Genomic DNA, 27,874 nt, shown 5'->3' on the forward strand with positions numbered 1-27,874 from the left:
ATCTTGGGTTTATGTCTTTTTATACACATCATTAAGACAGCCATTAAGATAAGAACTGGGGGATCTGGCAATTGATTGTTTGTTGTTATAAGTATATAGTAATAAGCCTCTTCCCCCCCTCCCTCCTGTAATCCTAGCCCTGTGTCCTGTTGTACATAAATATGCAGCCTCTAGAAAGTGTTTTTTAGTTATATCTGAAGAAGAAGCTCAGAGGAAAGCTTCGAAACGTCATATTCTGTCATTATGAGTTAGCCATTAAAAAAGGTATCACCTACTGAAGACTTGCAAAGTTTTTTTTGTTTTTTATATTTTAGTACCGGTACATGTGAACGGTGAGTAAGTATGCGTCCAGGACACGGAGGAGGAGCGGCCAGGCATTAAAAATAGAAGAAGCGGCCAGGGGGCGGGGCCGAGTGTCTGGCGCTGCTGGTTTGCGTGCTCCGGTGACGTCACCACAGCACAGGCAGCCGGAGAGCGGGGTCTGTGCCCGGCGCTGTCAGTAGGTGGCGGGGCCAGCGGCTGAGAGAGAGGGAGGTGGCGGAATAGGAGCGGGGGATAAGGAGAGTGCAAGCGGCTCATGTCCGTGTGCTAGGCGGGGGCCGACACACCGCATCTCACTCATATCCTAGGACTCTATGCGGCCACTAGACATCCGCACTACATAGAGGGAAGACGAGGGCTGCGCGCTGTGCCGGGGGCACCGGGAGCTGCTGCTTGGATGAAAGTTTGCTCGGATGTCGGAGCAGGGTAAGGCCGGCTGGCCGGCAGGCAGGGGTTAATGATGAGGCTGTTGTGCCCTGTGCCTCCTCCTCCTCCTCCATATGGATGTGTACGTAGTGATGGCACACATCCGCTCACCTGGCTCTCACCTCTATAGTGCTGCTCTAAATAATTGACATGCTGCACACTTGTTACCTGCTCCAAGCTCATCCCCAGCCCTGGCCATACTGTGCCTCAGGGTGCGGGGAAGGGGAGATGGAGACAGGCTCTCTTTGTTCTCATGTACCTGCTCTTCTATAACAAAGTGCCATTCTCTGAGATGGCACACAGGAGCGGCACCCCACCTGTACTGACCCAGGTGTGGATGTGTAGCTACATGACTGCCCACACCTACAAACTGGTGAAAGCAGCTACTGTCATCTGTTATAAGCCATCTTCTCCTGCCTTGACTGTATTGCTTTAGCTCATACATTGCTGACAGATTGCAAGCTCTTGGGACTCATTGATGACCTACACATCCACACCTACAGTCACAAGCCCTGCTTTAGTATGAGCAGACCTTGTGTAGAAAGTTTAAGCTTTCACTAGAGTTTTAGGCCTAAAAGGTCTTCAGCTCAGTTCACACTGGTGTCAAGGCTTCATACTTTAGAGGGTGTGATCAGTTTTAGTAATCTGACGGATCCTTCATGATGTACTGATTGATCTGTATTGGGTATGGCATGTTTTCCCTTTGTTATCCATTACAATAACATCTACTACTCCAAAGTGTAGGAAGAGGCCGAGCTGTTAATTTATTTCCTCCTTGTATGGGGGCACAGACGTCTTAGGTTTATGCAATGTTTGTCTGTAAATTGATCTTTAGTGTAACATGTCTTTTATCTGTTACTTTTGTAGGTGTATGTATGCCGCACAAGGCAGGCCTCTAATGTAACTTATTGGGTCACAGCATTTAGTCTTCTGTCCATTGTCTCCCCTGTTGTTAGACTGGGAAAGTCTTGGGGTGTAGTGAAGTCCCGGCTTTTATGACTGGTAGGAAATGAGTGGGTTGTTAGTGAAGCATTTTGACACATGCTCTCTTCCTGTGATGTGTACTTTCCAGTGTTGGTAAAGCTTGACAGTGTCGATCTGATGATCTAAAACCTAAATTAGATGCCTCTGCCCCTCTCTGTCATGGCCCTGGATTGTATGGAAAAGAGTGGAGTTCAGTTCGTTCATTAGTTCTCAGCAAGTGGTCAATTGAACAGAAGCCAGTTTACGCTCTGTTTGCATGTTGCGACCAATACACAGCTGCAGGTCAGTTTTTGCTGCCGTCTTTCTGAAACCTCTTTAACCTATTTATGCCGGAGGTTATAGATTTTTCAGTTCCAATAATGGAACTCTAGGTATAAATGGGTTAAGGTTAAGGCCCCACATATTGTCCTGCAGCTAAAAAGTGGTGCAGGAAAAACCGTAGTGGCAATGGATTGCACTTTATCGCAGAGCTTTGCACAGAAAGGAATACTCCTGTAGATCTTCTGTTTCAATTATACATATAGGAAAACAGCAGGCGTTTCTGTAGGTATAATTGACATGCTGCGATTTCCTAAACCGCAATAGTGTTGGAAATGGCAGTGTGTCCGCTACATGTATTTTTCTGTAAAGTGGGGATGGGATTCACTAGAATCTCATCCAATTTGCTGTGACTGTAAAATGCCACGTTTTTTCCACCGCAGGCGTTTCCACTGCGTGGGACTCTGGTCTTGAACTACAACATTTTTAGACTAACCTTGGCATAAATTGTAGCAGCACATGCAGCATGTTTTTGGATATTGAATTTATAATTTAGCATATTTTGTAATCATCTGGCTATATACTGTTATATATTTTATGGCAGACAACTGGTTATCATGTGATTGCTGGGCAAAACTGCACTGTGGCTTACATTTCCTCTGTCAAAACTGGTTATAATTGACTTGCAGTCATGTGTAGATGTGTTAGATCTGCCAGAGTGCCAAGTAAGTTTCACCCATCTAGAACATCCATATACACTAATAAAGCATGTAGACAGGAGTTTGTCAACTCCTTGAGAGGCTACCTTTCACCACCAACATCATCTCTTTATATCCTTCAATTGGTGCTGACCCACTGATTCTGGTGCACTGTTTCTGAGCAAATTTGGTGTTAGTTTCAGCACCCAATATTCTACTTAGTCTGCTTTTTGTCAGCTCGGTGGTGCCTGCCTTTCTTTTCTTGCTCAGGACCAACCACCAGATAATAGAGTCTAGTTTAACATGTTGACCAAGATGCTGGAAACTTGGGCAGTCTGAAAATGCACCAGATTTATCAGAGGCTGGTGCTGGCTAATAAATCTGCTGTACCTTTAGACTGTCTAGTCTAAGTTTATACCTCCCTTTTATTTGGCTTACCGTATATACTCGAGTATAAGCCGAATTTTTCAGCCCAGTTTTTGTGCTGAAAAAGCCCCCCTCGGCTTATACTCGAGTCAGCAAAAAAAAAAAAAAATTTTTTTTTTTTTTAAAGGAAGGAGGGTCTATGATCAGCCACAATATTAATGTATAGAATCTCCCATAAAATAGTGCAAAAAAAAAAAAAAGATTTTAAAAACATAAAAGTTCTAAAACACTCCTTTTCCTAGAATACATACAAAAGTAGAAAATGACTGTGAAACGCATACACATTAGGTATCCCTGTGTCTGAAAGTGCCCGGTCTACTGAATATAGGAGATCTGCAGTGCTCCTGTTCCGTCGGGAAGGGGTTTATAGAAGCACTGCAGATACCCTATATTCAGCCAGACTGAATTCCAAGTGGGGGGGGGAGAAAAAACCCAGTCCTGAAGCTCAGGGAAGGGGCAGACAGACAACCAAAATACCTCCTCCCCTTTCCAAGCAACTACTGCACCCAAAAACTCCGGCCATTTTAATTTTTGAAATTTTCCAGTAGCTGCTGCATTCCCCCCCCTAGGCTTATACTCGAGTCAATAAGTTTTCCCAGTTTTTTGTGGTAAAATTAGGGGGGTCGGCTTATATTCGGGTCGGCTTATACTCGAGTATATACGGTACTTTGAAGAATTATAACACACGATTTTGGTGCGTTCTTCTAGGAATCCAGCAGGTCGAAAAATTTTAGCACAAGCTAGATGTGACACATTGTGCTATAGTTGCACCATGATACACCAGCTATAAGCACAATAATAAATGTAGTCCATTGGGTGCTAAAAGTAACAGCATTGATTATTCAGAACTGAGAGCGCTTGAGAAAAAAATTTCAAATGTGCCACAATCAGAGGAGGTGACGAATGGTCATTTTTTTAAATGACAATACAATTAATCTTTGTTTTGCTATATTGATATCTTATTTGGCGATTTATCATAAATTCCTAGATTTCACTGTGTGGAGATCTACCGGAGTTACTGGATCATTGCAGCATCTTTTTGAAAAAACAGAAGAGAATGTTTTAGACAGGGAGTAGGGTAGGCCTAGTTAGGAACCCTCCTAGGGTGCCACCTTTCAGCTAGGCCCAACTTAAAAGGCTATTCTTGTCTAAGAGGTCCACAGGATATACCATAATTGTGATAAATGGGGGTCCTTCCCTTGTGACCCGCACCAATTTTAGGAATATAAATCCTTAAACAATGTCCAGGTGGTTTCTGGCCTTCTGACGCTGGGTTCACACCAGCGCCCGGTCTCCGTTTACAGGTTTCCGTCTTCTGCAGACAGAAGATGGAAACCTGACAGACCGTGAGCGCCAGTGAGCATTTTGTGCTCTCCGCAGCTAAACTTTTTTTTTTTTTTACCAGACACACAGTCCTGCATGTCCGACTTTGTGTCTGGTTTAAAAAAAACTGTTGAGGCGTGGAGAGCACAAAACGCTCACGGCCAGACACGGTCTGTCAGGTTTCCGTCTTCCGTTGGCAGAAGACGGAAACCTGAGAACGGAGCCCGGGCGCTGGTGTGAACGAGCCCTGAGATTGACTGCAGAGGAGGCCAAGATTACAGAAACAGGCAATTGTTTCCTAACCATTTTTTCCTTCAATGAGAGTTACAGAAACAGCATAGCACTGTGCACTTCCTCTGCATTCAATTGCAGAACGGATGTAGAAGTGACGCTGGGTTCACACCAGCGTTCGATCTCCGTTCTGAGGTTTCCGTCTTCTGCATGCAGAAGACGGAAACCTGTCAGACCGGGTCCGGCCGTGACCGCCTACTTTTGACGTCAACGTTAAATAACCAATTGCAGAAGGCACGTGTCATCAGCCATCTGGGTGCACTCATCATTGTGGAAGGCACAGTGGATCAACACAAGTATACCTCTATCCTTACGGACGATGTTTACCCCTACATGCGAATTGTTTTTCCTCAGGATAATGGCATCTACCAGCAGGATAATGCGACGTGTCATAAAGCTTGCAGTGTATGTGCGTGGTTCGAGGAGCACCAGGATGAGTTTACCGTACTCCCTTGGCCAGCAAATTCCCCAGACTTGAACCCAATCGAGAATCTGTGGGACCACCTCGATCAGGTTGTTCGCGCCATGGATTCTCAACCGTGTAACCTAGCACTGGAGTCTGTATGGCTCAACATCCCAGTGATTGTCATCACAACATCCCCTCTCTTCCTGCACGTCTCACAGCGGTCCGCTCTGCGAAAAGTGGTTATTCTGGATTTTGACAAGTGGTCACATTAATGTGACTGGACTGTGTAGTTCTCCACTAGTCACTGATGCACTCACTTGGGCAGGGCTTTAGGCAGTCAGTAGGGGGTGCTGCAGAAGCTCCAACAATGACAGAAAAGAGAAGCTCCTCTGGTGAACCAAGCAAAGTGGGTGATTGTTCTGTAGGCCGTGGATTAGAGACTGTGTGTATTAATATGTATTTCTGTACGTGTAGATTTGTCTGTGTACTACCACAGCAGTGGAGCAGACTTTTTGTAATGTGTTTGTACTAGTTTTTTGGTATCAATATATTGCAGTATAAGTGATAGGGTTGAGGGCCGTATTTACAGAACGCCTGCGCCACTTTTATCATAAATGACTTTGTTCCAGAAGATAGATGCAGACCAAGTACACCTTTAACTATTATTAGTATGTGTTATTAGTATAGCACATACTGATAATAAATAAAGGAAAAATAAATAAATAAATATATATATATATATATATATATATTTTATAATTATTGTATGCATATATAGTGTAAATGCCTTGTAAAAGTGTAATGATGTAGCATATCAAGTCTGAGGCGCTGCTCACATTCCTGTCACAATTTCATTTTTCTGCTCCATATAGGAAAAGAAAAACTGAATTCCCACTGGGGATAGCTCCATCATATAACAGAAACGGACAGATGGTAATGGACACCATTGACTATAATAGGCTCAGTCGATCATATGTTATTTTGCCAGACGATAAAGTCTTGCATGCTGGATTTTTTTCATCTTTGACTTTAGAAAGAACCTATGATGCAGATGTAAACATAACCTGTATCAGGGTTCCTTCCTAGTCTTCCATTTTATTTTTAATTCTACGTATGCTTCATTTTACTAAGGGTGGATAAACGATTTGTTATACTGATGCAGCAGAATCCATCCAAATCAATAATCTGATGCTTCTACAATTCAGTCTATACATAAATTTATGACTTTTATCATTAGTGATTGTACTATCAAACTAATTGACCTATCATTAGGATATATCATTAATATCAAATTGGGAAAAGGTCTGTACAGAGCTGTGCTGTATACTACTGGAGTATTCCTTTCAGTTGTACCTAATGCTTGGCGCAATTCGGGTGAGAGGCAAATGAAGTCGTCTATGTACTATATAGAGATGAGCGAGTAGTATTCGATCAAATACCTCCCCGCCACAGGTATCCGTGTAAGCGGCCAAACACCAAGGGGTTAAACGCATCAAATATTCGATGCACTTAACCCCTTGGTGTTCGGCCGCTTACACGGATACCTGTGGCGGGGAGGTATTTGATCGAATACTACTCGCTCATCTCTAAAGGTCAGCACTGCAATAATAATAATAAGAGTAATAATTAATAATCTTTCATGGCAGATAGGATTTTATCCCAGTCTTAAATAACCTTAAAGTTCTTCACTACTTTATGAAGGATAATATATAGTAAACTATATGTATTTTGTGCAAGTTTTAGAATGGGCATTGAGCTTTGGATCTTTGAATCGTTTACTATAACAAAATTGATTTTAAAAAATTGAATGTCCACAGCTGGAAATATCTCTAAAGTGTTACGCACGTTGGTGTTTTACAGCTTTGTTTTGTACAGAGCCATAATGGGGCTCCTTAAGAAATGCCTGTACTGTATTTCTGCTAAGCTAAGACTTTAGCCAGGTTATGTAGCAGGTCTGTTAGTAAACAGTTATTCCCATAATTACAGGTAATCCCATATCTACAGTATAGGGCATAACTGTATGACTAGTAGGAGTGGAACACTCACTGATCACAAGCCCCTGGTCACACATTAGTTTCTAAGGAACTTGGGGCCAGTGTGACCCAAATGAATCAGGTGTCAGGTTGTGCACTCTGGAACTGCTGGAAATAGATGAGTACAGTGCTCAGCTCAGCCCTTTGGCAGTCTCATAGACTTGAATGAAGCCGTTGCGTTGATGATGTACCTCATTTAGTGTGTAGTTTTGATATACATACTGCTTGGGTCCATAGACTTTACTCCTTTTAATAAAAAATATAAGGGTGTCCCTGAGTTCTGACCTTGTATGTCTGAATCATCTAGTCTCTAGAGCAGGGGTAGGGAACCTTTGGCTCTCCAGCTGCTGTGAAACTACAACTCCCAGCATGCTCCATTCACTTTCATGGGAGTTCCCAGAACAGCAGATCCAGTATGCATGCTGGGAGTTGTAGTTTTGCAACAGCTGGAGAGCCGTACGTTCCCTACCCCTGTTCTAGAGGAAGGATTGGTAATAGAGCTGTGGTCTCCAGCTGTTGCAAGCATACCCTAACAACCACAGGTAATGGTCTTTTTATTTAGAAATCTGTAAATCACTGAAACGTGGCAAAAAGTAGGGGTTTGTGATTGCTAAAATAGAGTGAGATCTTGTGAAATACGCTGGACACACAAGGTTTTAGCCAGTCCGTGGTCAGCGGCTTGATCGTTTAGCGAATGGTTTGTATGGTCATTTATCCCAAACACAGAAACAGCAAAGGTCATTGACCCCAAAAATGTAGTGTCTTTCCAGATGACTTGGATGAAGTAAAGCAAGTGGGTCTAAGGACGTGATGCAACTTCGTGGGTGTCTACTGTTCATTAGTGCATGTCTCTATACAGATGTTTGGAACCACTGCCAATTACATAGTGCTGGGTCAAACATCCTATATATGCATACCTGTGATCCATCACCCAACAGACTGCCAGGCTGTCGCATACAATTATAGTCAAACAATGGCTGAAATAAGTAAAAAAAAAAACCTCAAAACCAATTGTATTTAGGTAGACTTTAGTCTCTGGTCAGTCGTATGTTGTTGGTAGGTTTGCAGATGAGCAATTGTCAGTCAAATGCTTGAGATCAGTCAGTTCAGCAGGCAAAAATCTTGTGTATATACATTTAGCCAACAAATAGATAGATTATTTACATATATCTTCCAAATGAAATGTAGACTGGTAGCTGGTGAGTTCATTAAGGTCACGGAGTGACTGACACGGGCTGAGCTCTCTCCATCTGTATCTGTTCCCATTGACTCTAATATAAACAACACGATGGACGCTGTCTTCCGACATATTTGTTTACTTTTGTAACTGAAGCCTTGCATGCAGGACTTTCTTTTCCGTTTATTAAAAGTATAAAAACAAAGGAATTTCCCATTTGGTGAGTGCTAGCTCCTTTGCTAATGTTTCTTAGGTCATCCATGTTTTTTTGGTTAATCGTGGATCAGAGGTAATTTAGTGTGAATAGTGTTGATCACATTTGAGACATAATTTAAAACTATTTTGAGAAGGTTCTTTTATATTTTCAGAGCACAGTCTTGTGAAAATTCAACGTTGCTTTGTCGGTAATCTAAATCATGTGGCAGATGATTGAGAAGAATCACTGCACTTGTCTTTGGTGCTGTAGTGTGTTCTTTAATTAAAGGGTTTCTTGTGCTAAAAATAGGTCATCAGTATCAGACTGGTAGCGGTCTGACACCCAATACCTTCATCCATCAACTGTTCTTAGCAGCTGATACAGAGACTGGAGCAGGAAGCAGACAGCTATGTTCTCTGTGTAATGGCCAAACGCAGTCACTGCAGCTTAGCTCCCATTGAAGTGAATGAGAGCTGCTCTGTAATACCTTGGTTTGAACATTACAAAGAGAACGGCTCCATCTGCTTTGTGCTCCATTCTCTGTATCAACTGCTGACTGATATGGGTGTTGAGTGTCATGGTCCCACCAACCTGATATTGATGGCCTATTCTTAGAATAGATAATTTAATTTTATTTATGGCCAGGAAATCCTTTTAATGATGTAAAAAGAAGGAAGTAATGAAAAAGTTTAGTAGAATAGTAATTGAAACTTTCTGTACATTTAGACCCTGGAATTGGAAAGTTTACAAAGTCATACTTGCCTCCTCATCCAGTGTCAGGCTAGGATCATATCTGCATCGGAGTCTATGGGGCCCGCAGATAACCACTGTTTTAGCGGATGGGCTCTCTGGTCTGCTAGCACAAGTGTGAACCTAGCTTTAGGCAGGACTGTCCGAAACCAGAGGGTTTTCCAGACACTGACACTGTAAATGTACACAGTACACTCTCAGGACTTCAGAGAAATTTTTGTTTTTCATTGCTGCATCTCAAAAACCATAATTCTTTTTTCCCCCATGTATTCATATAGTAACCTGTTTTTTGCACGATGAGTTGGAAGTTTTTAGTGATGCTATTTTGAGGTACATACAATTGGCAGTGGCTGAGTTGGATGCCTATACCTCTGTTCTGTGTTGTGGCCAGCTTTTAGCAGTGACTTGGCTAAGGTAGCACACACAGTGTGAGTAGTTTACTTCTGGCTGCTTTCTGCATTTGTTTCAGCCCTGAAAACCGCTTTAGGTTGAGACCCCACATTGTGGAAAGACAACTTTTTTTTACTGCAGGTTTTGCTATTTTGAGCCAAAGCCAGGAGTGAATTGAGCAGGAGGTTAGAAGTATAAGAAATTTCTATATATTTTCCATTACTTTTTAGCCATTGTCGACTTGGATTCAAAAGTGCGACAAAATTTGTAATAAAAATAGCTGCAATTCCTCAATGTGGGGCCTCCAGCCTTAAGTGGTTCTTTAAGATTCTCCTTAGTGTTCAGTTTTATATGTTATAAATAGTTAGAAGTTTTTTTTCATTCTGAAATCTTTAAAATTCCTTAGGGGCCACTGTTGCTTTGTGCCTGAAGATTTTATACAGGTTTCTGTTGCATTATCTTCTCCATATTTTGTTACATCCTGAACACTTTCTGCCTTCTCACTGCCAATTTTCAGAGACAGACTCCTGAATGGAGACAGAAGCAGCGATACTGAACAAGGTTATAATTGTGCTTTGTAGAGGTCACAGGTATATTTATTCCATGATTAACGTATTGTTCTAGATGGGATAATGTATCCCCTACTGTGGATTATTACAAGCTACTGGGATATCTGTTACCATTTAAAGGTGCAGGCTTGCAGAGAATTTTTTTTATATAGATATATATATATGTGTGAAAAACCTAGTTAATAGGTTATAGGACTTTTATAATATTCCATTATTGGTCCTGTAAGAAGATCTCCTACTTTATTGCCTTTGTATTTATAATACAGCCAGGTATGGTAGTGTGTTCTTGTGATAAAGTGTAACTAGGCACCTGGCATGGCTAAGGCACTACCCGTCTGTAGTCAAGTACCCATTACAGCATGACATAGTAGATCGTATACTTTAAAACTTGCAGCCAGAATTACAGTATTTCTTGTGATCTACACCCCAGCTGCTGCAGAACCACTTTAAAAAAATTCTCTTTTGGTAGATGAATTATATGTACCATACATGAAATGTCTTAATGATAATAGCAGGTTAAATTGGCCTTCAAGAAGTCTATAAAAGACACTTCCCTGCATTTTCCCATGTTCCCTGCTTGGCTTGCTTATGTGCTCCTTTTCTGGTAAAATGGGGCAAATGTACTAGGACTGGAGTTAACGTCAATCTTCAGAGCCCCTCAGACATAGGGGGGTGTATCTGAGATATAAAGTGCATATACAGCAGTTCGTAGCTGACATATTTTCCCACATCATTTATGCCGGATTTGCACACCCCCATTTTGGAAAAGTGGCGAAGGAGGCGCAAAAAGTCACAATTCGTTGTGCAAAAGACAAATGTTTCAGTTGATGATTTTTTATTTTTATTTTTTTTTTCTTATTTTTTAACTTGACTGCTGTGGTACAAAAGAAAATAGTTTTATATTTTGTTTGATGTTTAGATGGAAGAGTTCTTTGTCTTACTGTTGGGAAGGCAAAAAAAAAATCAAACTTCAGACTGGTTTGTGTGGCGATCTTACAGACTTCCATAACTCACTGTTCTGTGTCCTATAAGGAAATGACCTGTAGTGACTGACAAAATAGCTCCTCGTCTCCTTGTGGCCCCTTGTCAGCAGTTCCTCTTCTACTTATTGTCTGTGCTGCTATATAAGACTGAGTAGTTAGAAGACAAGAATGCAGACATATATGATGCAGTCTATACAGCACTGAAGCACACCTGCTGATTTTTGGGATCTGAGAATATTGCAATATGAGGTAGTGTATCCTTTTTGTCTGGTAACCTAACATTATCCTGAGAAATTTCCAATTTGGATATAGATGTCTACATGAAGAATAGAAATGCTAGAATCCTTGATCCTACTCACTGAACAGCTTTTTGTGTTGGAGACTGTACTACCCCTTTAAAATGACATTTGCCTAAAATTCCACTGCTCTTAAGCAGACTACGATGCATTGCATCCGTTTCAGTCTAGAAAGAAGCTTACTGTGGTCTACTTTAATGGGATTATTGTTAGGAAGTTCAGAAAAATGTCTGCCGCTGCTTTACTTCCAGTTCTGAAAACATCCAGACTCCATTGCTAACTTTGGCAAATGCCACCCGCAGATCTTTGTGGAACATTGCATGTTAATGAGCATTGTTTGGTATTATTATTTTATCAAAGGAGTTTATACTTTGCTCAGACCTGAGTTGACTTTAACCTAATCTGAACCTTAACATTTCCACTCTTTAGGACTCAAGTTCATTTTACATATGAACCCCTAGAATTCTGTATGGAGTCAACAGCCATTTGGGGGAAGAAGACCTTTGGATCCTTTCTAATACTAAATTAGTCCACTGGCCATTGCATATACTACTAGAAATGCAAAGATACTAAATTGGTTTGATAAAGGTCTTGTGATTCGGTTTTCTTTATTTGCATTAGCAAGATTACGGAACACATACATTAGCTAAAAACCGCTGACGTCATTACATATGCAAATGCTGACATTTAGTGTTCCTCTGCCGGTAGCATTATTTCATAGGTAGACAGTGAAGCCAAGCAGAATATTTGCCCAACGTAGCATGTGAATGGAAATCCTATTGGGCCTTATTTACTATTTTGTTCCATAGTTTTAATAAATGCCACCCTTTGTATGTGCCATGGACTTGGAGATTGAAAGGATGTTTCATTTATGTACTGTGTTCACCTATATATTAGGGAATTTGATGAACAGCAGTTCTCTTATAGGACAAAGTCACAGTACTGTAGCCTAGTTTATGACATTAGCATTCCAGAAAATCTTCAGGAGGTCAATGACCCTGTGGTTTCCTTGTTTGCCAACACAACCTTCATTCTGTAGCTTTATCAAACAACAAGAGGGATTTTCAGTTCCCTACAATTTAATTTTACACCTCGTGATCTTTGAAAGGTACACTGAACACAGAATATGCACCAAAAAAAAAAACAAATTTACATTTTCTCCAAAAGACTTTTTTTTTTTTTTCTTTTCTTCCCTTTTGGTACTGTTTTTGTCATGTTACAATTAAAACAAATAAATAAATATATAAAGACATTTTCTGTCGCTCAGCTCAGTTGTGTTCCAGTGGTGCTGTGCCTCCTCAAAGACACATGGCTGGAGAAGCAGATCTGGGGGATTCCGACTCCTACTATGAGCCGCGCTGTTCACTCATCGTACAAACTGTGTAGCAGCGAGTGTAGGTACTCAAGCTCTGTCCAATTGAAGTCTATGTGGCAGTGTTGCAGTACCTAAACTCGCCACTACAGTTTGTAAGGGTTGCGGTATGTAAATGATACAGCCAAGTCTTGTTATAGGTGTCCGGCGGCGGTCCCAGCTGTCTGACCCCTGCAGATCTTGGTATAAGCTATCAATATTAGGATAGGCCAACAATGTGAGAATCTGGATAAACCCTTTTAAGCTGGGACTATAAGTGATACCTATGACATGGCCAAAGATCTGTGTCACCCTGTGACAAGTAATTTAAGTGGATGGAGACCCCACAGTTGCCATAAATATAACTCTCAGTTGCAGATATTAAGCACTGAATATGACACTGTTTTCACTTACGAATGTGTCACCAGTGTGGCACCAACGAATGTGTCACCAACATGTGACTATTGAGGCCAGTAATTGGCTGCAGTGGTGACTTGAACTTCACTTCTGACCCAGTCAGAGGGTGCTCAGGATGGAACAGAGGATCGGGTAGGTGATTATTACTTTTTTTTTTTTTTTTTTTTTTTTCCCCTGACTCTCTCTATGCCATTGCAAATAGAACTTAAAAAGGTTGTCTGGGCAAAACTTTTTTTTTTCCTCTCTCTCCATCTTCCCTGGCCTATTTTGAAGTAAAACTCCTTGCTGGAAGACAACAGACCGACAGGACTGGACCTCAGTGGGAGTTATTGGAGCACTAGAGAAAGGGTGTATGAGATTAGATAGATACAGTTATAATATTAGTGGGTGTTTTTTTTTTTTTTTTTTTTTAAAAAACCCTCCCTTGTTTTCAAAGAATATTTTTTTTGTTGTTGTTTTTTGGCCTGGAGACGTCCCTACATGGCTTTGCCTCTGTTCAGGGATGACAAAATGCAAATTAGCCAGGAGATTAAGTATCATGTCTATTCTAAAACTGATCTGACAAGTAACGGTACTGCATTACAGAAGTATTACAATGACTTGATGCACATCCGCTATGCTGATAGATCGCTCTTTTTAATGCTAGATGTATTTATCTGTTTCATGAGTGACATCTTTGATTCCCTTATTCATGTTGTCAGATTTCAGCGCTATGAATGTAAGCTCTCTTTGTCGATATAAGAATCTCTGCAGCTTTCTGTAATACTGTTTGTTTTTTCTTATAATAGCGTTGATGCATTGTTTGTGCTTCACTTGTCACTGCTGTATGTATAGTAACTATCTATAAGATGGGGAGTAAGTGCTTTAGATTGCTACATTTTGTTTCGTAAAATGTACATGGGCTCTGACAGCTGGTTTCTGCTTGTATCAGCAACCACAATGCAGTGCCTGTATCTGTCAGACAATGCACTATAGTGGCAGCCAATGGGCCCCATTATTGACCGGTGTTTTGCGGTTAAATAGCAGTGCATGCGGTGCTGTTTTTCTCCATCAAATTTGAATGAATTTGTGCAAGTGTACACAGAGCCTTAGGGTTGGTATCTATATTTGAATTTGTTTCTTAGGCTCGTATTTTTATGTGACTTCTCTTCAGGATGTTATATCCATATATTTGTAACCACGGGTATAACCCAGATATAAGGTTGTTGATATGTTTGGAAATAATGCAAATTTTCTTGCTCTTTCTTGTTTGCACATTTTTTTCACATATTGAAAAAAATAAAATTTTTCTTGATGGTAAAACAAAAACGGTGCCTCTAGCACCACCTTTTGAAAGGTAAACCTCTACAAGTAAGTGTGCAACTTTCAAGAAGCCTTGTGACATGATTCGGGATTATGAACATGGAGCTCAGAGGGTGGCGTCATTGCTCCAGACTGCAACACTCTACACAGCTTTAATACTCCTTCTTTTAGTGGCAGGGATAGGGAGCTATGCTGAAATCTGACCAGGACCTATGTTCTTATGTTTGCATTGGTGTATTAGAGCAGTGTGGGGCACAGCAGTTTGAAGCAAAGGAGCCGCCCACAGTGCCCAAGACTATGCATTTGCATATTGTGAAACAAATGAATATCTTGGCAATGGAGGTATGACTGGGGGGAAAAAGGTGTCTGAAGCATATTGCACTGTTAGATGGGTCATTCTGGTTACAGACTCCCTTGCCATTACTTAGAATTTTCTGAATCTTTCTGTATTTGTATATTTAGCAATTCTCTTCTGGAAGTCTGATGTATCATTATATTTTTAATCACTCTTTGGGTAAGGTGTGACCATACTTCAAGTTTACTTTTATATTCTGTAACAGGTGTGGACCTTGGACTGCATAACCCATATGTGTTAGCTAATATAAGAGCGGCAGTTCTCTTGGTTCAGATAGTGACTTTGGGTAAGATCCCCTACCCCTTACCCCCAGATGCCATATCTGTGAAGGTGGAAGAGGGGGGGGAGACTAATTACAAGGAGAGTATTTGGTTGTATTCTCCAAGGCAGGCAGTATGAAGAACAAGAACTGCAGCGAACAGAGTAGCAGCTGTGTATCTAGTAGTACTCGCAAGCAACGGTTTACTCTGCCTTGTGAAACACAGAGAAAGTTGTGAACCCTGCAGGACTGTTGGCAATTGTGTGGGTTTAGATATGGCCACCAACCAACCATACCTGTAGAACCTTACGTTAGCAAAATAATGCAAATATCAAACCAGGGGACCGGCATTGAGATAGTCAAGAGTTAGAACTACCTGGGTGTGCGCTTCAATAATAAGCTGGAATGAGCTGATTACCTGGATGCGCTGCACAGAAAAGGCCACAGCAGGCTCTACCTGCTCAGGAGACTGAGGACCTTTGGAGTCCAGGGGACACTTCTTAGGGCCTTTTTCAACTCTGTGGTAGCATCAGCCTTCAATGTAGCCTGCTGGGGGAGTAGCATACCAGCCAGTTACAGAAATAGACTTGACAGGCTGATTAGAAGGGCCAGCTCTGTCCTGGGGAGCCCCCTGGACCCAGTACAGGTGGTGGGTGACAGAAGGATACTGTCTGTGGTTAGCTCCATGCTGGAAAACAACTTCAATCCCGTGTAGGAGACCGTGACAGCACTGGGCAGTACTGTCAGTGACCGACTGCCTCACCCTAAGACTAAGGGTGCATTCACACTGAGTAAACGCTAGCTTATTCTGAACGTAAAACACGTTCAGAATAAGCGGCGTCTAAAGCAGCTCCATTCATTTCTATGGGAGCGGGGATACGAGCGCTCCCCATAGAAATGAATGGGCTGCTTCTTTCACTCCGTGCAGTCCCATTGAAGTGAATGGGGAGTGCCGGCGTGTACGCTCCGGCATGAGCAGAGCTTGCCGTATACGCCGGCACTCCCCATTCACTTCAATGGGACTGCACGGAGTGAAAGAAGCAGCCCATTCATTTCTATGGGGAGCGCTCGTATCCCCGCTCCCATAGAAATGAATGGAGCTGCTTTAGACGCCGCTTATTCTGAACGTGTTTTACGTTCAGAATAAGCTAGCGTTTACTCAGTGTGAATGCACCCTAAGAAGGAGCGCTATCGGAGGTCCTTCCTCCCAACTGCAATTAGGCTGTGTAATCAACATCAGTCCAAGCGGAGATCACTCTGAACAGAGAACTAAATGATCCTGAGTCTTTCGTTTCTCTTCCTACTTGCTATGACTCCTAGTATATTTTGTATTTGCTATGAGCTTGTATGTGTTCTTTCTTGAATTATATTACTGTACTATCCATGCTGCTGTAACACACTGAATTTCCCCATGGTGGGACCATTAAAGGATTAACTTATCTTTTTTCAATTTTTATTTTTTTCTGCAACATTTTTTATCTGTGTATTATGCACTTTTGTTTGTGCTGTCTGTATGAGTTTTATGGATTTCTCTGTGTTTTTGGGCGTATTACTTCGGGTTTTCTTGAAAGTCGAATTCTAGCCTAGATGTTTTGATCCATGTAGTTAAGAATGGGTTTAACTAGTCTTCTGACTGTACACTACTTATCTTCTACACACACACACACACACACACACACACACACACACACACACACACACACACACACACACACAATGTGTGTATATATATATATATATATATATATATATATATATATATATGTGTGTGTATATATGTACATGCATACGGTACATAGTGTGTGTGTGTATACCACAGTTTATTTTTTGCTCTTAAACCAGTTTCCCATTTTCTGTGTCTCTTGTGGAGCCCTGTGCGTGACTGAACTGTCAAGTGACACAGATGTGAACTTTCACTACAGTATGTACTGTCTATGTACTGGGCTGACTTTACCAAGATTGATTGATAATCATTATGACATTGACATTGTACCAACTGAAGGGATCTAAATGTGATTTATAGGAGGGAAGCATTTTATTTAGTACTATTACAGTCTAATCCCTCATGGCTCCTGGTCTAGTGTGTATTCCCAGTGAGGTATTGTGTTATGGAGTCATATTTTAGATTTTGTTTGTTGTTTTATACAGCTTACTATTATGGATGCATAACAATTGAAGTAATGTTATTGAGATGGTTATTTTTGATTAAATGTCCAACCCTAATTTAAGATAGGAGTCTTCATAAAGGGTGTGATGGGCAGGCCTGGGGTCTGTATTCTTATGGTCTGATTTGTGCCCTGTACTCATTTATGTGGTGTAGTCTGTATGCTGAAGAGGGCCATATTTACTCTTTGTGAATCAAATGCTGTCCATTGTGGGTATATTCTCTGTAAAGAGGCCTAAGGATAAAAATGCTGCACATTTATTTCCCTCTGCTGAGTAGAATCCATGTCTGAGTGCTCTCATAATAGGCAGCAATGGCAGAACTCATGTATAATGGAGTGTGTCAGTGTTCCATTGTAATGTTGTACGTTGCGCAGTGCTTCCTGTCAAATCACAGAGTCTGTAATGGAAGCCCTCAGAGAATTTTATAACTTTTGGCTTCTTCAATTTTCACATGTTGAAACCTTAGCTTTGGGCATCTATGTAATATTCAATCGAAAATTATAGATACTAATGTGCTTATAAACTTCCTAAGAAATGGGAATTTCTTATATTATTACCATCAGATCTGTTGTGGCCAGCAATTCTCAGAAAAGTTCAGGGACATATGTAATTGTTTAGAAGACTGTTAAATGCCATTTTGAGAGTCTATTTTGTAGGGGGCCTTCACCTTTTTTGTCGTATTAGGGCAACTTGATGTTCTGCTGCTGCTGTTCATATCTATTTTCTGAGTGTAACTCTGGTTCTGCCGTATACTCTATGGGAGCAATTGTGGATAATTTATTGACATTTTTATCACACTTTAATGATTCGGTGATGAAACCTGGCTTAGTAATTCAGATGTCCATTACAAGGAGCTGCTGTGCAGTGCATGTGTTAGCCTCATTGTTGTAGCAGTCATACAGTGTATACCCTTTTGGTCTTGAAAACAATGGGCATGGCAAAGAAAAAGGAGCCGTCTAACACTGTATACTGAATGTATGCCAGTCCGGAGTTTTTCCTGTGCTTTGGCCATTTACTAGTGTGGGTGTGTTTTTAAAAACAGCATACATTAGTCAAAAACACATGCAGTTTTCAGATTTGGGGGCAAAAATACACCGTGAGCACAGCCTGAGCAGCACTCTGCATGATGTTGATGATCAAGCATTCACATCTCTTGCCCATGCTGCTCATCTCCTTTAGTCTCTGTCTAACATGCTGCCAGCCTGTCAATGTCCATAAATCCCTTCCCCCACTCATAGAAGAATGCCTATCTGATGGAGACCGAGAGGCTTGAAAAGTTTAAAAAAAAACAAAAAAAAACAGCCTTAAAGGGGTTGTCCGGGATAACTGGAAATCCCTACACTAATCTAAATACCCTCCTACTTTCTTAATAACATAATCAAAAATGTATAGTTACCATATCCCTGGGGCGGTCATGTGATACTACGGTCATGTGACACTTTCTGATTATCCAGTGATGATCTGTATTCCCCGTTTCCAGAAACGGATAGTCACAACTACTGTCCACCAACTGTCCCCATTCAATCTGATTGAGTTTGAAAGTATCTGCAGAGAGCAGGACAGAAAATTTCCAAATCTGTGGTTGCAAACCTTGTGGCATTGTACTCAGAAAGAATGGAGGCTGTATTAGCTACTCAAGGTGATGCTGCGTAAAGGATCAATGTAGTAGTTTATTTTTTTTCCTATTTTAATAAAGAAGCAAAGGTTTCCAGTATTCTATTTTCACTTTCACTTATTATGGGGTATTGAGTACAGAATGATGGGGGGGAGAAAATTTGATGCACAGTTACAATCCACAGCAAATTACTATCTCCCTTATCTGGTCCTGTATGCACACATGGCTACGTACAGCTTCTAAATTACTCCAGAGATCCCTAGATGTGTGGGACGTCTTTCTCACTGGCTTTGCTATGAATCATGGCATCTCTTTCTTTCTACTGATCCTCACATGGAGATAGATCCAATATTTACTAATAACCCGAATTTGTCTCCTAACCCCAATTAAATAGAGATTTGTACAAGACAAGTGAATTCTGTTACTAATCCAGAGATTGGTGCGTAGTGTATTGTCATTGCCTCTTATGTTTTCCATTTCCTCTATTCCACTGACTTTTACCCTAAAGAGACAGGGAAAAAGAGAAAACAAAAGATTTGTCTAGTTGAGCGTTGTCATGTGATAAAGGAAAATGTAAGGGTAAATACACTGCGCTGTTTATTACATTGCTTAGAACCTCATGATCGTTGCTTGTGGTTTTGTTTACAAGTGGTTATCCCTGTAATTGCAACTTTCCATTCTTTCACAATTTAGTACGCCTGGACGTCTTTCTCCCGCTCAGTGTAGCAAAGTTCATGTGGTTTGAGATGATGTGTAATGCGAGAAGGAATGTTGCTAGGCTTTTGAGATTTGACTACCCCCCCCACCCCTCGTCCAATCCAGTCTGTATTTTATCTACTAGGCAGTATTTAGCAGAAATGTAAATTGTTATAAACTGTGTAATAGCACATAACTTCCCGGCTTGTGGACTCTACACATGACTGTCCAAGGCTGGGTTCACATCTGCATTGGAGTCTGTCTTAGAAAGTCGGAAGTGAAAAGTCCTGCACAGAGGACTTCCTTCTCTGCTGGTTTCCATTTTGAAATGGTGGACATCTGATAGAACCTTTTACAGTCAATGGGGTCCACTGGTCTCAGTTTGTAACTTCTGTGGTTGCTGTCCAGCTCTCTGTTCCTTTGGGTTCCTCAATGGACCTAAATGAAGGAGAACTTGGTGCTAGTGTGAACATAGGCTAAGAGCCACCAAATTCCATTGAGAGACCTGAGGAAATGTGCACCATTTCAAAACCAATAATGTTGGGTCAAGGAACCTTCAGAGAGTCACCAAATCATCAATATGCAAAGTATAAATTAACTGCATTGTATTGAGGAATAATAATACAATGACCGTGCAAGACTCCCTTTCTGGCAAGCTAGAGCTATTGTTGTATTACATGAACAGTCGTTAATTGGATTGCTCACTATGTAAGGCTTCATTCACTTACTTATGAGGTCTAGATATAGACGAAATATGCATCAGGGTCATTTACACTGTAAATGACCCTGATGCATATCAAATCCACATGTCTGTGGATTAGTTAGGTGACTACTTTGGGTAGTTGTAGGTGGATATCAAATACCTCCATTCTGCCAAGTTAGCCTTATTTGTATCTTTTTCTTCTAGAGCTTCAGAGCTTCTAAAGTCTCTGTACACTGCAAAGTAGCCTCATTGAGTATGGTCTCAATGATACATAGTACCCCAAGCTCTAGTTTCCCTGCTCCTCTCCTGCGTGGGCTAAACTGTTAAATATTTGCCCTTAAATCTCAATCTGGAGAAGGTAAGACCTGGTTCACATCTGCACACAGTATTCTGTTCTGGGAGTCCGTTTGGGGACCCCCTTCCCCAGAACGGAATACTGAATGCATTAAAAGCAGTGAGTAATGAAAGCACACGGACCCCATAGATTATAATGGGGTCAGTGTGTTTTCTACGCAATGTTCGCACAAGAGGAAAGTAGTTCTTGAAGTACTTTTCTCTCCACATGTTCCGTGCGGAAAACACACAAACCCCATTATAGTCTTTCATTGCTCACCGAACAGAATACTGAAAGCAGATGTGAACCAGGCCTAACAACTCAAGCAATTTGGCGTTTATTTCTTTAATTCTTTCCACCTGTTTAATATATATGGCCCATGTATGTAATCTAGCTCTAATTCTCCAAGTAGGCTGTAACCTTTTGGATTTCTCTTTAGCTATTAGAAGGCTACCACCCACTTGGAGAATCAGAATTTGTTTGCATATAACCTTCTGGGGACCATATTTATTTTTGATTAAATGGATGGATTTGAATAAGTCATAATAGGGGTTCCATGGAAATCAAATAACGTATAAATGACCTTTTAGCATTTTATGTATGTTGATGGATCCTTTTTATGAAATGCATACAGTTGTCTGTGATATAAACATTAACCCTCTGTTGTTTTACCAACTTCAGGAGCCACTGTGTATACATTTCTGGCTCTGTTCTGTCGACTTAAGATTTTAACCAGTGTTAATCTGTCACATGCTTTTCTTGGGTGTGGAGCTTGGAGAGTTAAGTATGTGCAGCCAGGACTATGTCTGAAATGCTGAATACTTCTTTTCTAAATGTATTCCTTTTTTCCGCGTTACAGAGACGTAAACAGTCATGTTAAAGTAAAGCAAAAAGGTGCTGTGCAGAACATGCTAAGAAGACTGGACAAGATCAGGTTCAGAGGTCAGAAGAGAGACGAGTTTCCCTACTTGGCTGAGTCTCCCAATGCTTCTGATACAGAATGTGGCGATGAAATCACCTTGAAAATATCTCGGTCATCAAAAGAAAATGAGGAGTTGAAGGACCCTGTGAGTATTCACATTTGTCATTTCTCATGTTTTGTCTTCTAAATGTAACACTGTGCAGAACTTGTATTTTTTGTAATACTCTACAATTCCATTTCTGGGTTTTCCCTTTTATTCTGTGCCATACAACAGTGGGAGTAATTCATCATGACAGCGATGTATGGGTGGTGGGATGGAAAAAGGCCAGAAATATCTGCGTCAGGTAGCATCATTTTGGAAGGTGGGAGGGCACCGTTGACTTTGACAGGTTTTCCCAGAATTACAGGCTTTCAGTTTCATTACAACTAGCCAATAGACCTAACTCGTGCTTGTCTTTTTGCTTCTATTCTTTGCTATTTCTGTCTGTGAATATGGTCAGTTTTTTCATTGTTTTCATTAGAAATGGGTTTTCAGTTAGATATTTCTCTATTAAATCATAGAACGTAGCTTGCAAAGCATAAGTAATAATACTTCACATTTTGTTATGTTTCTGTCCTCTGCGGAAAGTACATCTTCTGCTAAAACTTCTCCCATCACTTTGACAAAGTGAAAACCAAGTATTAGAAATCTTTGCTAATTTATTTAAAAAAAGAAAATCTAAAATATAGCGTAGACCTAAGTATTCAGACCCTTTATTCAATATTTAGTTGAAACGCCTTAGACAGTGTTTTGAACCTCCAGTCTTTTTGGTATGATGCCATAAGACTTCCACACCTGGATCTGGGTATTTCGCCATTCATGTTTGTAAATCCTCTGTCTGGCGTTTTCAATGGGGACAGTTGGTGGACAGCCATTTTCAGGTCTTCAGAGGTTTTAGATTGGCTTCAAGTCAGGGCTCTGGCTGGGCCACTTGAGCATTCAGTTGTCCCTAAGCCACTTCTGTGTTGTCTTGTCTGTCTGCTTAGGGTGTTATGGAAACACATATTATACAAACCAAGAGAGAAACCATCTCTCAGGTGGAAAGAAGCAGATGAAAGTTTATTTAAAAGTGAGGTTACAGAAAAAAGACTATTCTAGAGAAAGATGATAAATGAAACTGAATCATAGCTATGGAGACCTCTGATAGGATAGAGTTCAACAATAGTTTGTAATGTACTTTTCTCACTATAGATGCAAAGTGTAGTCTGGTTAGCTACACATTTTTTTGCTGTATTTTGTATACTAAAGGTGGTATTTGTCCTTAAATGCTACACTGAAGAGATCTTTTGAGTCTTAATTTAAAATTGTCCAACTATGAGATCTCTCTGATTGGCCTGGATAATGCATTCCGGAGAGTGCGGGCTGCATGGGAGAAGGCTCGCTCCAAATCATTTAAAGGGATTCTACCATTAAACTACCTTTTTTTTTCTAATGAACACGTCGGAATAGCCTTAAGAATGGCTATTCGTCTCCTACCTTTAGACGTGGTCTCCGCCGCTCCGTTCCGTAGAAATACCGATTTTAACCGGTATGCAAATGAGCTCTCCGCAGCAATGAGGGCAGGCCCCAGTGCTGAAAGGCCGATGAGCGCATCCCCATTGCTGCCAGAGAGCTCTTTCCTGCGCTTCCTCCTTCTTCTGCAGCAACTCCGCCTCTTCTGGCTTCTCTTGCTTTTGTAGTTTTATACAGGAGCATAGAGAGGCCACCCCAAAATGGCCGCCGGCCGGCTCCTGTATTGAACTGCAAGAGCGGCTACCCAAAAATGGCCGCTGGCCGGCTCCTGTATTGAACTGCAAGAGCCGGTCGGCGGCCATTTTGGGGTGGCCTCTCTATGCTCCTGTATAGAACCACAAGAGTAAGAGAAGCCAGAAGAGGCGGAGTTGCTGCAGAAGAAGGCGGCGCAGGAAAGAGCTCTCGGGCAGCAACGGGGATGCGCTCATCGGCCTTTCAGCGCTGGGGCCCGCCCTCATTGCTGCGGAGAGCTCATTTGCATACCGGTTAAAACCAGTATTTTTACGGAACGGCGCGGCGGCGACCACGTCTAAAGGTAGGAGACGAATAGCCTTTCTTAAGGCTATTCCGACGTGGTAATTAGAAATAAAAGTAGTTTAATGGTAGAATCCCTTTAAGGTGGATCCTAGTAATGGACAGTTGTGCCTGCTGATCTGAGAAGTCGCAAGGATTGTGGGGGGGCTTCAGCTTTAGCCAACTGACAGTCATCCATTCAGTAATCTAGCCTACAAACCTGCACAGATTCTGAAGAGATCTCTGAGATTATAAGTGATGTGGTCCATTAGCTTAGCCTAATGATTGTAACCACGTTTTCAAACTGACTCCTTACCTATTGAATCCACAAGCAACCACTTATAGACTCTGATGCTACAAAGGAAATAGATTTTCTATTAGGATCAAAGAATGGTTACAATATGGAGGCAAAAAAAATATTACCTGCTCATACAGTGTAAGTCTAATAGTGTTACTAGCAAAGTGTGTGTACAATTCATCTACTGTATCATTGATAATAATGCAAAAAAAAGCATGTGTATTGTTTCTACCAAAGCAATAAAAATACACCTGTTAAGGGATTACATCTCTTAAGCTGTTCTGATAAGAAATTAAACTACAAAACATTTTAGGACATGCATCTATAGTCTGTTCAGCATGCAAAAACCCAGCTAAATATACGGCGTGCCTTTACATCTTCATACTCTAGTAGTATTTTTCTGAACTGTGTTTCACTAGATAAGAGATCAAACATTTCAGCATAACCCAAAGACCCCCTATTAGAGGAAGACTTTCAGTTGTAGTACTTGACACCTGACCTTACTGTGGCATAATGGGAAGCAGGGCAGCTCAGTGGTTAGCACTGTAGCATTGCATTGCTGAAGTCTCTGGTTCAAATGTGACCAAGGACAATATCTGCAAGGAGTTTGTATGTTCCCCAAGTGATTAGTTTGTTTCTTCCGGGTATCCACATTCCAAAGACATGCTCATGGGAAATCTAGATTGAGACCTATTTGAGACAGTGACTGATCCAGAATATGTAGACATTATTCAAGTAAATAAAATAAGTGATGCAGTTAAAGCAAAGTACTGTCCATCCTCATAGTGTTGAACAGTATTGGAACATAAGCAGTAGATCTTTCATCTTCACCCAGCTGTTTGACTGAAAGTTGATCATTTGTAGATTGTACTTGTGATACAGCACTTTGTACAGTCATTGGCGGTGAGTTGCCACGTTGGTGAATTGATGACACTATAATATTGTGGTCCACAAACCCTCCACTTAAAGGGACATTCCCATGTACATAGTGTTTTTTTTTTGTTGTTTGTTTTTTTTTTTAAATCTGTAGATAATTAAGTTAAACATTTTTGCAAATATAAGTAATTAAACATTTTGCAGAGTTTAAGATTTTCTCTAATTATCTTGTGGTCATAGTCTGTCTTGATTGGTTGCCAGTGGATAAGACCATGAATGCAGGAACTTTCTAAGGTCACAAAATCAGCCATGATTTCCTTATTGTGGCCAGGATATCTTCTCATACATGTAGTGTCCCTGTCTGATATCCCAGCTACAATAAGAGAATCATAGCTGGGTTCCTGTCAAGTCCCAGACCATAGAAAGTTTCTGCATTAGTGGTCGTATCCATTGGCAACTGATCAAGACAATAGACTGTCCCTACTAAGAAAGTTAGCGAAAATCTTTAAAACTTTGCAGAATTTTTAATTACTTACATTTGCAAAAATGTTCAACTTTTAATTATCTACAAATATAGATATGATTATGTACATGGGAATACCCCTTTAACTGGAAAACAAATCCTAAGATACTCTGGCCCTCAGTCAGAAAGTGACATTGGACAGGGAGGATGTCTGCAATACCTGGAAAGGTCTCTCCTATTTAGGTTGTGAGAACTTGGCGAGATGTTGTCTGACCGCCTCCTGGTCACCAGCATGTACACAGTGTTACAGATATCAGTGTTTGGGTCAGGAAGTGAAGACCTGCTTATGGAAATCAGTATCCAATGTAACTGCACAACATAGCTCAAAGGTGCATGTGCAGAGGACAACTGAGAATTGTGAAACAAGAGGGACACGTTCAGAGGTTTGCAGGGTGCGTGTGCCTCATAGACATTAGTGTTAGATTTTACGCTTGACTCCATTTTAACGTTGTCTAACCAGAGGCTAGCAATTTTGTTTTCCAGAGTAAATTTGCAATAGGATGAAAAGCTATGTGAAATGCTGCTTTACCTTTAGGTCTGCCATAATTGGCTACATTGCCTATCCTGTGAAGAGTCCGCTGATTATCTCTGGGACCCCAAAGCTATGGATAATTTTTGACAGTTTCTAGGCAGTAGCTGGGGCTGTTACCTTCCCGACTGGTCATGCCATTACACATCCCAATAAGACTTCTGCAAACACAAGCACATATACTTCACACTTTGGTATTTGTATGCAATCCCTTTGTAACCTCTGGAATGGATACAGAGCTTTTGGCAAGTGCACTTGAGGAGCTTCCACGAATTTTGCAGTATTGAACTTTAAACATGTCAAATGTGATTTACAATAGGTAGTTGCAATTGAGGAAAATCCAGGAGCGTACCAATGGCGTCTCAAAAGGAGTTAATACAGGCCATATGCGGTTCATGTTTCACAAACTAACAACTGAGTTGTATGGAACTCGTTACATCATGGTGAGCTACAAAGCTGGAGCGCTCCTGTACTGAGCAGACCGTAGTGAATCAGTTGCTCACTGCATTGTAACTTATGATACAGTTCCAGACTTACATCTGTGGTTAGTCTGTGAAATATAATCTGCAGATAGGATACATATGCAATAGTCTGATTTTTTTTTTTTTTTTTGTGTTTATGGATAAAAGGCAAATCTACAGGTATAATGTTACAGTCATATACAAATGACCTTCGTCCGATACGGATAGCAAAGGCAGAAGGTAAAATCACTTTATATAGAGCGCAGTGGTGTAGTGGCTCTTTTTGCGTGGCCACCACTGCCACTACACCACAGCCCTCTATACATGGTGATTTTTACCTTCTGTCCTTGCAATCCATATCATAACATTTTGGTCATATTCAAATGACCTCCATCAGATATGGTTTGCATTGGTGTCCATGTGAAAAGAGCTGTTACACCACAGAGCTCTATACATGATGATTTTACCTGATGATCTGATCACTTGAATATGACCAAAATGTTCAGTCTGGGAAATACAGTCCACATGCAGACTAGATTTCCCAGACATAACACCATTATGTACGAGACGCCTAAAGGGTTATAAAAACTGTGCTAATGAAAAAAAAAAACGTGAGAAAGAAAAATCTTTGCATTTGTGCATAATGTAATGATTACTTTGCAAGTTAATGTAGTCTGCTGAGCTGTTTTATGGAACTGGTGGTTTATAATGTATACATCAATATAGACAGCAAAATGTAGGGTTTTGGTTTACTCTGTGACTTTTGACATATGCTTATTATACTCTGTATGAGAAAATTACAGACTGTTATTGAGAAACAAAAGCTTGTTCATGATGACTGGAAATTTATTATATACAAGCCGGCAGGGAATATTCTTTTCCAGCACTGTTTGGTATTGCTTTAGTTTCTTATATGCACACAGGCACAGCAGCAGCCTTTCTGTAACACTACGGGTGTATGTATGTCTGCTTTTTGCCTTTCCTGTTTAAGATGCTATCCCATCCAGGTCTGAATCTCGCAGCCCTGCAGTGTTTTTACTTGGGTCCCTCCCTATCAGTTTATAAAGGCTTCAGTGACGTCTCGGCTTCCCTTGCTGCTGCAGAAATGCTGACTGTACTTGTCTGCGCCTGCGTGCATATAGGAGTCCTGTTTCTCTTACTGTCTAAGCTGGTAAAAAAGGGTTTCCGCTCTAGTTTGGACCTCACCAGTATGCTGCTGCTCTACTTAGGTGACACATCAGATACTGCAGGATTTGTGTTTTGACCACAGCTCAAGGAATAAGGTTAATGTTTTGTTATTTACCAGTGTTCTTGGGGCAGAGTGCCAGGTCAGCTTTATTTAGAAGACGAGCACTTCTATGACTTGCATTGATGGCTACAGAGGAAATTTCTCATTTTGCTATGTACATAAACTAAAGTTTGCATTATAAATATTTTCCTCCTGCACTGCGAGTCTGGTGTTTCTAAATGTGATT

General features: G+C 40.9%; 1 protein-coding gene across 1 annotated transcript in view; it reads left to right on the forward strand.

Moving 5' to 3' along the window:
* Positions 1-465: 465 nt before the first annotated feature.
* The window catches only part of GRAMD4 (GRAM domain containing 4), a 99,368-nt gene continuing 71,959 nt past the window's right edge, over positions 466-27,874 (forward strand). The window contains 2 exon segments of the mRNA XM_075274158.1: positions 466-747; positions 21,585-21,792. Of these exon segments, the coding sequence (XP_075130259.1) occupies positions 719-747; positions 21,585-21,792 (237 nt within the window). The 5' untranslated portion in view covers positions 466-718.

This window comes from Leptodactylus fuscus, chromosome 5 (assembly GCF_031893055.1).
Source record: "Leptodactylus fuscus isolate aLepFus1 chromosome 5, aLepFus1.hap2, whole genome shotgun sequence".
In the NCBI taxonomy this organism is placed as follows: Eukaryota; Metazoa; Chordata; class Amphibia; order Anura; family Leptodactylidae; genus Leptodactylus; species Leptodactylus fuscus.